The sequence below is a fragment of the Mytilus galloprovincialis genome, chromosome 4 (assembly GCF_965363235.1).
Source record: "Mytilus galloprovincialis chromosome 4, xbMytGall1.hap1.1, whole genome shotgun sequence".
Lineage (NCBI taxonomy): Eukaryota > Metazoa > Mollusca > Bivalvia > Mytilida > Mytilidae > Mytilus > Mytilus galloprovincialis.
In genome coordinates, this window is record NC_134841.1 from 1,684,434 (window position 1) to 1,701,974 (window position 17,541).

Here is a 17,541-nt window from a genome sequence, read left to right on the forward strand (position 1 = left end):
GAACGGACGCACAGACCAGAAAACATAATGCCCCTCTACTATCGTAGGTGGGGCATAAAAAAGAATGGGTCACGAGGCTTATTTTCACGCTACACGGTGATTAAATTTGACAGATTTTGTATAGATTATGCATGGAAAACCCAATTTTCTGCAATAAAGTGTAAACTACACCATAGTATTTTGAGATAACATATGAGAAGATAGCTTTAATAATATGCTTTCAGTTAAGAAAGAAAAAAATGGGGTCACCGGACCCGTTTTCTTGCTACATAATAAAATAGGACTAAGGTAAATTCCTAACACATTCTATTGTAAAAGTACCTTAATCTGAATTATCTGCCCTTGCATTTGAGTTGCCTCCCCTTAAGTGGCAAAGTTGGGAAAAAAATAATTTAAAAAAAATGTTTACTGTTTTTTGTAAAATACAACCATAAATATGATAAAACATGTTATTTTCTATATTGAAACGAAAGTTCTTACACATGAATTACCTACTACTCTCAAAATTTGCACATTCTATTAAAGATCTAGACCTTGTTTTCTGGTATTTTCAAATCCAAGATGGAGGAAGACACCCTATCTACCTTAATTTCTTTTTATTTAGAATTCGGGTAATTTGACGATATGAATATAAGCCCACATCAATTCTAGATTTACGCATTAGTATCGTGGGATTGCAGTGAAAAACGAATGTCTTTATAATGTTATCATCGTATTGTACATGTCGTGTATATTACTTTGTGGTAAGAAACATGTCATTTTATCACAAATGATCGCTTCATTACTACAACTTTTCTTTGAAGATCAATCGAAATCGTGAAAAATACATGTATGCACAAATTTGCAAAATGAAAAGAAAATTATTTTTGACGTAACAGTTGTCGAAATAATGATCCGTAAAATATCCTTGATTTGAATGTATGTACTGACTGAAGTATTAGGACTGTGTTTCTTTATTCTGCCTATTAACTTCTATTATTTCTGACAGTTCGGTAGATTTCTGAGATTTATTAATCGAATCTACAGTAGAGAAACATTTTATAAAACGTGCAATCATCTTCTGAACCGATGCGTCATGCCATTATCTCTAGATATGTGCTGATGGTAAAGTTCTCTACTGTTATATCAAACCAGTCTGGCATTATAATACTTCATCTCCATGGAAGTTTCTATAAAAGCCATCTGGAAAGTTATTTTAATGATTATCGTTGTTTAATTCAGTAAACAATCTCAATAAATGATCTTTCCAATCTCATCGACTTAACTATTACAATGAACTGAAAGCCTACTTGTGTGGGTTGTGTGAAATAAAGAAAAAAAGAAACTAACAGTAAAATATTTCTACAACACAAAGAAAAGAAAAAGGTGATGCCTTTTCTTTAACAATACACTTTCGCGCCTATTTCGGAGTATTTCCAGTAACTACATTTGTAAATATTTCCGACTTTGAGAAACACTGTCGCCATCACAACAGGTACATTGTATACTTGACTGTTATTCCTTTATTCCCAAGATCTTACCATGTTTATGTAATTGTTCTTCCTTTATTTCCGAGATCTTACCATGTTTATGTAGTTGTTCTTCCTTTATTCCCGAGATCTTACCATGTTTATGTTATTGTTCTTCCTTTATTTCCGAGATCTTACCATGTTTATGTAGTTGTTCTTCCTTTATTCCCGAGATCTTACCATGTTTATGTTATTGTTCTTCCTTTATTCCGGAGATCTTACCATGTTTATGTAATTGTTCTTCCTTTATTCCCGAGATCTTACCATGTTTATGTTATTGTTCTTCCTTTATTTCCGAGATCTTACCATGTTTATGTAGTTGTTCTTCCTTTATTCCCGAGATCTTACCATGTTTATGTTATTGTTCTTCCTTTATTCCCGAGATCTTACCATGTTTATGTAATTGTTCTTCCTTTATTCCCGAGATCCTACCATGTTTATGTAATTGTTCTTCCTTTATTTCCGAGATCTTACCATGTTTATGTAATTGTTCTTCCTTTATTCCCAAGATCTTACCATGTTTATGTAATTGTTCTTCCTTTATTCCCGAGATCCTACCATGTTTATGTAATTGTTCTTCCTTTATTCCTGAGATCCTACCATGTTTATGTAATTGCCTTTATTCCCGAGATCCTACCATGTTTATGTAATTGCCTTTATTCCCGAGATCCTACCATGTTTATGTAATTGTTCTTCCTTTATTCCCGAGATCCTACCATGTTTATGTAATTGTTCTTCCTTTATTCCCGAGATCCTACCATGTTTATGTAATTGTAATTTGAACTTTAAAACTTTTACTTTTGGTGGAGTTCTTGTTGCTCAATCTTTGGTTTTCTGTGTAGCCTATTGTATACACTGTTTTCTGTGTAGCCTATTGTATACACTGTTGTTTGTCTGTGTAGCCTATTGTATACACTGTTGTTTGTCTGTGTAGCCTATTGTATACACTGTTGTTTGTCTGTGTAGCCTATTGTATACACTGTTGTTAGTGTAGTCTATTGTATACACTGTTGTTTGTCTGTGTAGCCTATTGTATACACTGTTGTTTGTCTGTGAAGCCTAATGTATACACTGTTGGTTGTCTGTGTAGCCTATTGTATACACTGTTGTTTGTCTGTGTAGCCTATTGTATACACTGTTGGTTGTCTGTGTAGCCTATTGTATACACTGTTGTTTGTCTGTGTAGCCTATTGTATACACTGTTGGTTGTCTGTGTAGCCTATTGTATACACTGTTGTTTGTCTATTCGTCTATATTTTCCTTCGGTATTTGTTTTGCCTTTTTTCCTTGACATGACGTTCTGATATAGTCCTTTCTTGTGTTCTCTATGAAACTATAAACACAAATCATTGTATTTTTAGGTATATGCAAAATAAAGAATCTGTTATTATAAAACCATACGCGTAGCGTTGTGGGTTGAAAAGAATTTTAAAATTGTTACAGTATCCCTGTGAATGATAACATCGGTTATTTGGTCGTATTTAAGCTGATTTTCGACAAAAAGCTATCATGTACAGAGAATTTGGAGTCATAAAGTTTATATAAAAACTACAAGAAACGTGAATTAATATCAAACTATAAGTATCCAAATGTTTTATACATGATATATTGGTTTCACGGGTAATTTATTTTCATACATGTTTAAATGAACATCAATTTGTTTCTGTATCTTTATAATATTCCACCAGAAACATCGTAAAGTGAAGCGTATAATTATTACACAAATGTATTGCCATTAACATTTTATCTATTAAAATCTGCATAAATTACATATGTAAGTGGTATAAAGGTCTTTTGTAAACCATTACTTCTTAATAACTAATTTGCATAAGGACTATGAATAGATTAAAGTGCACCGGTGATACCTGAAGACGTTCTAATCCTCTCTCACCTGTAGGGATTTAATCTCGGATATTAAATTGATCATAAAAGTGTTGAAAAACCCTTTTATCATAAGGACTATATACAGTATCAGTATGTATGTATAGAGTAACACCTGGTTAAGTTTCTAACGCTCATGTAGTTTTAGATCCATATTTCCAAATAGTAAACATCAGTACAGAAAATGGTCAATAGAATATTTTAAAAGACTCTTTTAATTTTATCAACAGCATCTATTTTCATGGCTTCGACTAAATTAATGAAATTATATGAACGTTGTTGTTGTGACATATTTATCTGCACTCTATGAAAATGGTTTCTTTCTACTTTGACTTCCAAATTGATACATAAGTAGAACGTACGTGTTCCCCTTTTTCGTTTTTCATTTAAGGTTAACCTGTTAATTGTGTATGCAAAATGCTACAAACATCTGTGGCATCAGTCACCTATTTATTTTGACCTAAAACATACACATAAAACATGAGCTATTATTTCAATTTATAGATATATTCTTTTTAAAGTTGATATTTTTTTTTATAGGTTCCTTGTATCTCCAGCTAAGTCTATTGAAATATGTGTCTGTCAGGGTAAGGATTCGGTCCTAGTACTTAAAATCTTTCAATCCTTTATGGGTGGATGTTACATAGATAAATAAAATCGTATCATAAAAAAGCAAAATGAGGTTGTTAGATTTTATGTATGCCTTTTTGTGCTTCTTTTTTGTATATCCGCGGGCTTATGTCTTAGAGTGGTAATGGAATTTGATGCGACTGTCATACAAGTGTGAGGTTTAGCTAGCTATAAAACCAAGTTCAATCCACCATTTTCTAAATAAGAAAATGCCTGTACCAAGTGAGGAATATTACAGTTGTTATCCATTCGTTTGATGTCTTTGAGATTTTGATTTTGCCATTTGATTAGGGATTTTCCGTTTTGAATTTTCCTCGGAGTTCAGTATTTTTGTGATTTTACTTTTAATACAAAAATATAAGTATTAAAAGAACTTTAATGGTGTAATCCGCTGTAACACGAAACAGGCCATACCAAGTATAGTTAGTATTGCTAAATATCTTCATGATCGAACGGATATATATGTATCAATCCATCAAACGAAACGAATGGATATAAAGAGTTTCTTGCATTGCAAAAATATACAATTAATTCGTATTGAGTAAGAAATATCCTTCCCTAAAGACTCTTGAGCAACTATTATTGTTTATTTGGTTTCAAACTACTAGATTTAATGAAACCTGTATACGATGAGTATGTTTCTTATAACGTCATTAATCATTTACTCCAAATAAAATAGGTATGTCCAGGTCAGGATTTTTTGATCATGTTATCAGTTTTTCAATGTTTCTGGTCATTCTTTTTCTCTTAATTGAAAACTTCATTTCCAACTTTATTATAAGGTAACAGCTTTGACTGTGATTCTATAGAAAACAAACTATGATATGATACTCTGACATCTCAGCATCCTTGTCCTTCTCTCATGGAGGAACTAAGACAAAATTTGTCAATTATTGTTGAAAACTATAATAGACTGGTAATTAATACAATCTATGCAAATTCATTAACATGGGAAAACAAGGCTATTATTTTTGAATATTTTATATGAAACTTGAAATAGATTTTCGATGATTACCTCTATAAGTTGGCATATTTTATCGATATGATTATATATATTGCAGCTGTCTAGAGAAGATAACAATTCTTGTTAAATGTTGATTATGCACTCACCAGAGATCAGCCAGGTACTTAATACTGGACAATTAGCACGGACAATGGACTGTAAAGGTCATCTATGGGTCAGTTAGTGATGACATGTAACTATCAACATCTTTGACGGGTACAAATGTTGGAGTTATTAAGTCTGTTTGATCATACATATTTGTAAGAGTCAGGTGTGAGGTTAGTTGGGGAACAACGACCAAGGTTGGCAATCTTATCCAAAAAAATAACATCAGTTAGCTGTAACTAGAGGCTCTAAAGAGCCTGTGTCACTCACCTTGGTCTATGTACATATTCAACAACGGACAACTCCAACATTGTAGCTAGATAAGAATATAATTCATGACAAAAATCAGTTTAGATGATCTTGTATTGCTTATCATTTAGCCTGTTTAATTTCTCTAACTTCTTTAGTTTTTGCTCAATACACAAAAAAGGATAAACAAAAACCTCATTTAAGGGTAACCACTCCTATAAAAATTTGAATTGTTAGTAGATCTTGACTTGCTAATCATTTTGTGATTTAAAGTGTATCTTTATCTATTATAATTTTTTATCATTTATTACAAAACGCAAATAAAGGTGAAACACGTCTTTTAACGGCAATAACTTCAAAGAGGAGTCGTCTGACCATTTCCTCGATATTGTCTTCGTTGTAGATTTTGTTTTGCTGATCTTTTTTGCTTAGCTAATTTTCTATCTGTCTAATATAGTTTTAAGATAGAAGGCAAAAAACCCTAAGATTGGCCAAACTACATACCCTAATGATGATTGTGGACAAGTTTGGTTAGATTTGCCTATGTAGTTTCAGAGAAGAAGATTTATGTAAAAGATAACAAAAAATTAGGAAAAATTAGGAAAAATTGACTATAAAGGGCAATAACTCAAGGGGTCATTTGACCATTTTGATCATGTTGACTTATTTGTAGGTCTTACTTTGTTGAACATTAATACTGTTCACAGTTTACCTCTATCCATAATTATATTCAAGATAATAACCAAAAACGCCAAAATTTCCTTAAAATTACCAATTTAGGGGCAGCAACCAAACAACGGGTTCTCCGATTCATCTGAAAATTTCAGAGCAGATAGATCTCCACTTGATAAACAATTTTATTTTTTTTTCATATTTGCGCTAAATGCTTTGATTTCAGAGTTATAAGTTTGGTTAAATTTGCCTTAGTAGTTTCAGAGAAGATGATTTTTGTAAAAGATTACAAAAAATTACGAAAAATTGTTAAAAAATGACTAAAAGGGCAGTAACTCCTTAGGGGGTCAATTGACCATTTTGATCATGTTGACTTACTTGTAGATCTTACTTTGCTGAACATTAATACTGTTCACAGTTTACCTCTATCTATACTAACATTCAAGATAATAACCAAAAACGGCAAAATTTCCTTAAAATTATAAATTCAGGGGCAGCAACCCAACAACCGGTTGCCCGATTCATCTGAAAATTTCAGGGCAGATAGATTTTGATTTGTTAAACAATTTTACCCCCATGTCCTATTTGCTCCAAATGCTTTGGTTTCAGAGTTATAAGCCGAAATCTATATTTTACCCCTATGTTATATTTTTAGCCATGGCGGCCATCTTGGTTGGCTGGCCGGTTCAACGGACACATTTTTAAAACTAAATACCATAATGATGATTGTGGACAAGTTTTGTGAAATTTGCCTTAGTAGTTTCAGAGAAGAAGATTTTTGTAAAAGATTACAAAAATTCACGAAAAATTGTTAAAAATTGACTATAAAGGGCAACAACTCCTTAAGAGGTCAATTGACCATTTGATCATGTTGACTTATTTGCAGATCTTACTTTGCTGAACATCATGCTGTTCACAGTTTACCTGTATCTATAATAATATTCAAGATAATAACAAAAAAGCCGCAAAATTTCCTTAAAATTGCGAATTCAGGGGCAGCAACCAAACAACGGGTTCTCCGATTCATCTGAAAATTTCAGAGCAGATAGATTTTTACTTGTTAAACAATTTTACCCCCATGTCAGATTTGCTGTAAATGCTTTGATTTCAGAGTTATAAGCCAAAATTTATATTTTACCCCTATGTTCTATTTTTAGCCATGGCGGCCATCTTGGTTGGCTGACCGGGTCAACGGACACATTTTTAAAACTAGATACCTTAATGATGATTGAGGACAAGTTTGGTTAAATTTGTCTTACTAGTTTCAGAGGAGAAGATTTTTATAAAAGATAACGACGACGGACGCAGGACAACGACGGACGACGGACGCCAAGTGATGAGAAAAGCTCACTTGGCCCTTTGGGTCAGGTGAGCTAAAAAGTAAAACCACAAAAATACTGAAAATTCAAAACGGCAAATCCCTAATAAAAAGACAAAATCAAAAGCTTAAACACATCAAACGAATGGATAACAACTGTTAATATTCCTGACTTGATTGTGCTGTAAATGGCATAATGCACTAACAAGACATGTTTCTTAAAACAATAACGGTCTTAAGACTATGAATCGTTTCGGTATTTAATATTATGAACATATGAATGTAAAAAGTAAGATACCAAGAGGAAACACACCACCAATAGACAAAAAGAAAACACCTTGACCAATAGACAAAGAAGGTAAGACAAAACCATAACCATAAGTTAAAGGAAGAAAGACAAAACCATGACCATAAGTTAAAGGAAGTAAGACAAAACCATGACCATCAGTTAAAGAAAGTAAGACAAAACCATGACCATCAGTTAAAGAAAGTAAGACAAAACCATGACCATAAGTTAAAGGAAGTAAGACAAAACCATGACCATAAGTTAAAGAAAGAAAGACAAAACCATGACCATAAGTTAAAGGAAGTAAGACAAAAAAATGACCATAAGTTAAAGGAAGTAAGACAAAACCATGACCATAAGTTAAGGGAAGAAAGACAAAACCATGACCATAAGTTAAAGGAAGAAAGACAAAACCATGACCATAAGTTAAGGGAAGAAAGACAAAACCATGACCATAAGTTAAAGGAAGAAAGACAAAACCATGACCATAAGTTAAAGGAAGTAAGACAAAACCATGACCATAAGTTAAGGGAAGAAAGACAAGACCATGACAATTTGACAAAAAAAAAGACTCAACACTTTATGACCAAGAGATGAAGAAAGATAGACAATATCATGACCAAAACACAAAAAAAAAAGATACCACACCAAGACCAAGTAAAAAGAGAGGTAAGATATACAACACCATGGATATTAGGCAAACTCAGGCAGACAATACCATGACCATTAAATAAAGTAAGACAGACAACACCATAACAAAAACACAAAGAAAGTTAGGCAGATACCATACCATGATCATTATACAAAGAAAATAACCCAATACCATGACCAAAAGACAAAGAAAATTAGACAACATAATGAACATCAGACAAAGAAATTCATACCACAATATGATGAAAAGGCAAAGTATTACAGAAACAAACCAAGACAAAACGCATTGAATCAAGGCACAAAAAAGAGACAACACGATGGCCAAGAGAGAAAGAAAGTAAGACAACACCATTAACAAGAGAGAAAGAAAGACAACCAACACCATGTTCAAAAGACAAACAATAGGAGGGAACATGACTTAAATAGACAAATAACAGACGACACCATGACAAAACAAAATATTAGACATACCAAGACAATGAAACAAAGAAATACAACCTCATGACCAAAAGACAAATAAAGTCGTCAAAACCTTGACAATTAGACAAAGAAAGTACTCAACATCATGACAATTAGACAAAGAAAGTAAACCAAATCATGATTAAGAGACAAGAAAGTAAGACAAAACCATGAACCAGGAGACAAAGAAAAACTTATTATAAAAGTCTACAAAACACTACACAGAAAAACTAACGATTGAACAACACGAACCCAATAATAAAACGTAGGGTGACTACACGACGTTTACACGAACCCAATAATAAAACGTAGGGTGACTACACGACGTTTACACGAACCCAAAAATAAAACGTAGGGTGACTACACGACGTTTACACGAACCCAATAATAAAACGTAGGGTGACTACACGACGTTTACACGAACCCAATAATAAAACGTAGGGTGACTACACGACGTTTACACGAACCCAATAATAAAACGTAGGGTGACTACACGACGTTTACACGAACCCAATAATAAAACGTAGGGTGACTATTCGACGTTTACACGAACCCAATAATAAATGACTACACGACGTTTACACGAACCCAATAATAAAACTTAGGGTGACTACACGACGTTTACACGAACCCAATAATAAAACTTAGGGTGACTACACGACGTTTACACGAACCCAATAATAAAACGTAGGGTGACTACACGATGTTTACAAGATGTTTCGAGAAAACCAATTCAAGCATAAGTATTGGCTTCAATCGACAAGCAAGATTCTGCCAATCAGTTGTGTAAAATTGATAGTCAATAATTGACATACAAACTTGCTTGTCTTTTTATGGTAATTTTAAAGTGAAATTTCATACAAAACGAATTTAATAAAACCTATCTCAGACAGATGTTAACAACCATTTAGTCCAATAAAATATACTTTAAAATCAATTGAAGAGTCACTGTCATCTCTTTGAGGTATTATGCGCGCAAATAAAAGGCAATTGTTAAAATCAATTTATCCACGTAATATTTCTTTTGACACGGAAAAATAAATCAGAGTTTTACCATTGACATAGTGATGTTTTTATTCTTGTCTTTGTAACGATCTTTGAAGCGTTAACTTTAAAAGTGATGGAATTGATTTTTCTTCCCATGTTTAATTAGTTGTAATACAGACGGTTACCACCCACATTAAACAAATTTCCGTATTCTATAACACATCGTAACTATTTTTCTAACTTTACAGGAATAAAGTGTATAATTATACCAAGTTTTATTGTTCGTAATTTAACTCTTACATTCAATTAATTAACAGCGTTTTACAACATATACAAGTTCTTTGTTCGGTTATTCTCAAACACAATGAACTTTAAAATAGTAGAAAGATGCTGCTTCTCTGGATGAACTTTGTATAGACTCCGATTTTAATATACTTTACTATTGCAATGAATCACAAGTTTAGTTATATAGAAGTAAACTTTAGCATTTGTGAAACACATTACTATAATTACATATATGTACGTGGAGATCGATGTTATCAGCTATACAGAAATGACTGTAATTAGTATATATCGTATATCCTGTCGCCTTTGAGGTTGTAATAGGGTCATGACACCGATGGTATAACCTACAGAATAATTACAGTTTTACTTTAAGATGTATTTCCTTATTGATGTGATTTTAAAGTAACTACTCTTGCAGTTGTAGTATCCGCTTCGTACCGTACCAGCACAGTCAAAAGTATACCAAACATACACCCATATATCTATTACATATATAGTATGGTACGTCCTTTACTTTGTTTGAGACAAATAAAGATCAAGTAATCTCCAAACGCTAAAGATGTGTAATAAATATTCTTTTCAATTAACTTAGTATTCTTTTCATCCTGAACTTTTGCATTTAGAACAAATTTAAAAACTTGAAATAGTATGTTCTTAAGTAAATTCATTTAAATTGTATATGGTGACAAACGTCCATTGCTATTTAACTTTTACAACCTACAGCATACATTGCATAGTTAAACAGTAAACACTCTAACCAAACAATGATGTATTTTCAGCACAAAAGTCTTAGCTCTATTGATAGTGGTTGTGGTCAGTTTGTAATGTTTGATTGTCCAGCACTTCTCTGACTAGTTTTTTATTTTTGACAGTTTTATACAAGTCATACTATAAAAACATTTTCGTAACATGAAAGCCGCTTACAAAGGAAAATTATAATTAAATATTGACCATGAGACATTCTAAAAGGGTTTAATATTTGTAGATCTGACAAGATGGTCTAACTACTAAGCACTTGACACAAGTATTTGACTAATAAAACCATATTACTGCTGACATTTAACGACATACAAATAATCCCTCAATAAATCTCTCTATAAATCTCTATAGAGAACTGTTCATCCTGTATCTATCCTACCACGAATTATAATAGGCCGAAAGTTAACACAAAAATGTCGTTTAAAGATCATTTATTTATCACATAGCTCGTTTTATGCTGAAAGGTGAAATAAATAGAATAACTTTGTATATAAATTCTTTTCAGCATAAAACTAAATACGTGTATAGAATATGAAGTATCGTTTGACAATATAAAATAATCATCTACCAACACGTGGGAATATGTCCTCAGTCACACACACTATCTAAGCCTTTCAAACTAACAATATAATAATCAACTCTCTCCATGTGCATTCACCCTTCCTAAACCTTTCATTCTATCACGAACTCTCTTTTTATCTTACATGCAGCCCTATCATGTGTGAAACGTATACATTTCTCAGCATACCAAACATTTTGATGGATATTTTACAAGAAATGTTGCTTCAAATAACATCTTTTTATACACATTCTGATTTATAAGTGTAGCACTTTCATGTGTAACTTGCAGTCTCAAACAAATAAAACAATTAAAATTTACATTAAGATTATTCTCAATTGAAAATAATATCTAATCATATTCTAAAATTTGAGAACCACATTGTATACAATAGCTAAACACATTAAACTATTATGTTACAAAAATACTGTAAATTACACTTTAATTAAAATGATGTAAAGATACATATGAATTAACTATAGGCTGATTCTTTCTGACAGTTCAAACGAATATAACATTGGACCACCTTTTTAAAATGAATGGTCCATCAGATATAACAAGGCCCAACATATCTCCATGTCATATAATATTTGAATATGTGGAAATTAAACTCTCTTAATAAAATCATTTATGTTAAAAGAAAAACTTTTATTTTCATTCTCTGTTAAAAATAAAATATTGTCACTTCTCCTTGAGTGTTGAACAATTAAGATCTACCCGGGAGAAACAAAATCTTGATTTAAACTTATTTGACCCGACTGAATGGACATGTACAATGTTAAAAGTGAAATATAAATACCATTTTAAACAAGTGAGAAAAACAATATTAGCCTTCAGATTGACCTTTTATTACCAGATATTTATCTCAAGAACTTGTTTTGTGTTGATAAACTTGTTTCCCCTCAATGTCAACATTTGTTTAGCAGACTTGTAGTCGGCTTTAGTATAATAAGACCAGGAAAGATTTCAATCAAGGCTACAAGATGGTAAAAATATTCTGTCATACAGATATGTCTTAATCGATAACATTTTTGTATATGCAGTGAAGAAAAAAGAGAATATTCCCTCAGGGTAAAATGTTAAAGCGGAGAAAAGCAATTTACGAATACGTTGGAGCATTTGATATAGTTATAAGGCTATGGAAGTGATTGGCCACAGTTTTAATTTTACGTCTTTTACAATCATCTAAAGAGTGGAAATCGATGAAGTGATTTTCTTTAAGAACAATACCATTCTGTTCTGTTTTTGACACTTTACACCAAATAGTGTTTCGACAGATGCATTTAAATCAAAATAATGTAGGAAGCGTGTTTACAGAGCATTAGAGTAGAACTGTACGATTAGCCTGTAACAAATGAGCAGAGCTAGCGGGATGTGGAGATTCTCTTGACGATAAAACTATTAACTTCGCATAAATCCACGGAAAAACAATCAAATAAGCAGCCATTAACATATTAGGCTATTGATTTTTTAGGAAAACTTATTTAGAAGACCATAAATACATGAAATAAAATGGAGAAAAAGGTTACAGCAGTTAAATAAAAATAGCCATTAAATATTTCCGTCCACTTATCATAATGTAGTTATAAAAATGTAACGTGAGAAAATTTGTTACGTTAATTATGAGAATAAATATAGGTCTCTCAAACTCAAATAATTCACATTAAATTTACAATGTACACACAATTATTCTGTATAAACAATGTTAACCAGATGACTAGAGTAAGAGTTCCATAGTGCACATACTTCATTAACTAAATAAATACACAGTTATATGTACATGTACGTTTAAGAACCATGTAAGTATGTTAGGACACGTTCCGGTCATCAATCAATGTTTATGGCCAGTAAGACTGACATACATTTACCCTTATAGCCGGTTGTTAAACTTAAGATATGACAGAATGAGTGCCGTAAATTAATAATCCTCTACAATAAATTAATTTCTTTGATAAATGATCGGCCATCTATTTGTATATATGTGCTTTATCCTGACTAGAATTTTGCACGTCATATATTACTCCGACAAAGCACCTTTCGACAGAAACACATTTCCCTGAGCATTTAGTACCGAATTTCTCATTCTTGTTCAGATATTATTTTGTAACATTTTCATATGCTCTGTTCGTGCGTCAACAATTATATGATTGTTTGTCTGTTTTTCCTGTAATCCATTTTGAGATTTGTACATAAGATTATGATTATATCGCCGATTAACGATGTGGAATATGGCGATACATGCCAGTAAGGTCAATAAGAATGTTCCGACGACGGCACCAATGATGTCGGTCAATGAAAATCCTCCTTCAATAGTCGTTTCTCTTTTCATGCTCATTCCAGATTTACTCGCGTTTATAACAAATGTATCATCGTTTGAATTTTCCGTTTTCTTTGGCGTTTCAGTTCCAGGGAGGATCGGCTTTTCTGATTTTTCCAGAATGTCTGATTTTTCATTGTTGTTTGATTTTGAAATTTTGTCTAATTTTTCCTTTTCTTTTGATTTGTCTTTTTCCAGCGTTTCAGGATCAGGGATTAGAATTACTTTTGTCGGTGGTAAAGTCGGTGGGGGTGTAGGCTTTGGTGTATTTATTATAAACTGATCTCTGGAATATTTCGGCGGCCATACGACATTTAGGGAGAAAGTTACATTTCCCGCCGGGTTGCTAGCAACACATTTGTACACCAAATCCTCGGTTGCTTGTGGATCGGATAAGTACAGAATTCCGTAATTGTCATTTGAATCTGACTTAGCTTTTGGTTTGAACGTTTCTACTTCGTTTCCAGGTTTTAGCCACTGAATTGTTGGAACTGGATCTCCGGTAGCTACACAATTCAGTTTCCCTACCTGCTCCTCAAATATGGCATCTACTTTTTTGAAAACTGGTAATTGACAACGGAAATCCTCAGCGGATAACTCATTAAAGTTTTTGGCTCTGAGTCTTGATGGCGTGCGACAGGATGGAGGATCTACTCCAGTAAACATTTTCAAATTGTTTTTGTAAAATTCAAATAACCAACCTACCTCACAATTACAATGAAGTGGATTCCCAGCAAGTCTTGTATGGCTCAATGTTCTAAACACATACAGCCAATCTATTTGGAAACTCTCAAACTTATTTCCATCCAACCATAAGTATTTTAATGTTCTATTCATTGGTCTTATAACTTCCAGTGATAGTTGAGAAATAGCACAGTTGTGGAGATATAATCCCATTGTCCGTAATCCAACAAAGGCGTTTTTTGATATTCGCATTCCAGGATTATCATTGAGAAATAAATGTTCCAGTGTGAGACCACGGAACGAGTAATCTTCAATGACTTTTAGACGATTTTTACTTAAGTCCAACCATTGTAGCTTGGTCAAGTCAGCGAACGTATCCACTTCTATTCTCTCTATTCCACAACTACTGATGTAAAGATGCTCTAATTTTGTATATGAAGAAAAGTTACTCCTGAACAAGCTTGGCGTTAGGAAATTGTTTTCGTTCATATTAAGTTGCACAGTATCCGGGGACACTCCGCTAGGAATAAACGGCAGATTTTTCCTCGAACAAAAAACATTGTCACTCAACGGTGGACAAAAACAAATCCCCGGACAAGCCGAGGAAACTAATCTGCTACATCCCAAGAATATTAAAACAAGTTCTAAAATTGTTTCATAAACTTTCACATTAATGTTATGAAACATTGTTGACCCAAATTGTGGTTGATTTCATTTCTATTTAATAACATACCAAGTAAATCTCCAACGAGAGCGTGCATCCTTCATCGTTAACGTTTCTCTGTGTTATGTATAGATTAAAACAGCGACCTCTGTCGGGGTATTTATAACTGCACAGTCGAATGCTCTTGGATAACGTTATTTCAATCAGATACTACTTTCCCTTGAATTTTTTATCAGGATTATCAGACTTGCTATAATTATATAAGATATGAACATTTGTAAACAATTTCTGCGTCCAATCGTCTGCTGGTTTGTAAATATTTTCGTTAGAAACAATGGAAGTCATTCTATTGATTTCCCTATCAACATACCAGGGTTATTTGAGGATAACAATTTATTCGTTTTACAGTATAGAATTTAAAATAAGAAACAATATTTGACGTGTTAATGATAGAAACATTTCATGTTGAATAACTCAAAACAGAAAAATGCCATGCAAAATATCGTAAATTTTTGCTTGAATTAAACTAGTTTCAAACAACGAATGAATTTAAACTAAAAAACAACATTTGACGGGTTTAGATATAAACATGTCATGTTGGAAAATTTCAGATTAAAAAACTTCTCGAATTTCTACTTGAATTAAACAAATCACGCTTTTTAAGGTGAATGAATTTTTATTTGATTTCACAATCGTATTACAAATAATCAAATGATACCTGAGATTCCCTTATTTCGCCCTGATATTCCCTTATTTCGCCCATAACTTTGCACTGCAATCTGCTTTTAATTGGATGTTTATATTAGATTCAGTAACATATTTGTGATCAGCTGACAGCTGTGACTGTCATTACCAGATCTGATTCAGTATATATATAAAGAATTAAAAGATGGTATCCTGTACCCTCCAGTAACATGTATTGACTTATAGATTTAAAATCATATGTAAATATTTATATGGATGACAGGAGCTAATATTGGTTTAAATATTAAAACTTCCAGATTAATTATATCAGTATGTTTATAAAATGATCTATATTAAAAGCGCTTTAATAGTTTTGATATTTATCAAATAATTTTCAATATTTTGATTAGAATTAATGAATTTAATAATCAATGTAATGATAACGAAATTAAATGCATCATAGATCATTTTTCAGATACGTTTTCTGAAGTGCTAAGTACTAGTATATAGTTATTTTTCTTCAAAAACAATTCTGTCAATTTTTTTTAAAAAACTTCTATTGAATTGTCAAAATGTATATTTAAGTACACTTTAACATTTATATTAAAAGTCTGTTATAGTTATTTGATTTTGAAATCTCCGCAGATAAAGTCTTAAGTTAAAGTATAAGACATTGGTGTGATTACATACATGCACCAAAGATAAAAATCTGTGACAGAAATTAAATATCTAAAACGCTATGTAGAGATCCACACGCTTTTAATTTAATAACTGTCAAAACCGAAAAATAACATAAAAAGACGGAATAACTAGGATATGCGATTAGTAGAACTAAAATTTCTCATCAGATAGTTTCAAATATGTTTTCCCAACCTTTGGCAGTGGTTCAGCGCATAAATCCTGGAAATAATTGGGAATTGTGATGAACTGATTTAAAAAAAAAAATCTCTTTAAAATTCCAATACTGCTTTGATCCTACAAACTAACTAAGAACAATATTAACCTGATCCAAATTTCCATTCTCTTAAGTGAATTTCAAAATTCAGCCACATACCAGTAAAGCGTTTGCGTAGGATGACTTTAACTCTAAATTTATATAATTTTAGAGCCTGTGTTAATTTCTTGTCACAATTAATATTTGCCTTGAAAGATGTTCGATGAAAACAAGACACATGCTTGGGTCCAATGGTCCGGATGTAGTCTTTTAAGTCGTCATTGGGACTTCATTTCTAACAGTCCTTCTTTGATCGTTATCTGAATACAAAAACACTAGAAGAAACACAACGGACACCATAAGTGGGACAAGAACGGCTGGCCAATCCACAAGAGCAACTTAGTTCATCTCTTTAATGCTTAAACTTTAAAGTTTTCTGTCTACTGATTGATTGGTGTTTAACGCCACTTTCGGCACTATTACGCTATTCCGTGACTGTCAGGTTTTATTGGTGGCGAAATCTGAGGAGAACATTACCGGTATCTGTCTATAAATGTTTTGCGACCTTAAATCAAACAATAGGGTTTTTTATATTATGTTTACAGCTATTTTAGGTTTCTGATTGCACTTTCATATTAATTTTTATTCCAGATAATGCATTTTACAATTACTATTGCATGGTATAATTTATGGGCACCTGTGCACAAGTGTAATTATCGGTATTACATTTTGTTGAAATGGCGTTAAATTTGAAATGATACGGATAGTTACTTTAACTAGATTTTCTATTGATCAGACACGGAACTTTCCTTTTTCTGAATTTAAAAATACAACATCAATGAAAAGTGTAGCCAGTTTTATGTGTTAGATTTTTTTTTTTTTTTTTTTTTGCAGAATTATTGAAGT

At 32.3% G+C, this 17,541-nt stretch overlaps 1 protein-coding gene across 1 annotated transcript; it reads right to left on the bottom strand.

Moving 5' to 3' along the window:
• Nucleotides 1-11,207: 11,207 nt before the first annotated feature.
• Nucleotides 11,208-15,224, bottom strand: LOC143071097 (leucine-rich repeat and fibronectin type III domain-containing protein 1-like protein). Its single transcript, XM_076245189.1, has one exon. The coding sequence runs from the start codon at nt 15,038-15,040 to the stop codon at nt 13,442-13,444; it is 1,599 nt and encodes a 532-aa protein (XP_076101304.1). The 5' UTR covers nt 15,041-15,224; the 3' UTR covers nt 11,208-13,441.
• Nucleotides 15,225-17,541: the final 2,317 nt, after the last annotated feature.

What these genes read in the sequence shown, in the direction of transcription:
- LOC143071097 (XM_076245189.1), bottom strand. Translation starts at nt 15,040, where the DNA reads ATGTTTCATAACATTAATGTGAAAGTTTATGAAACAATTTTAGAACTT.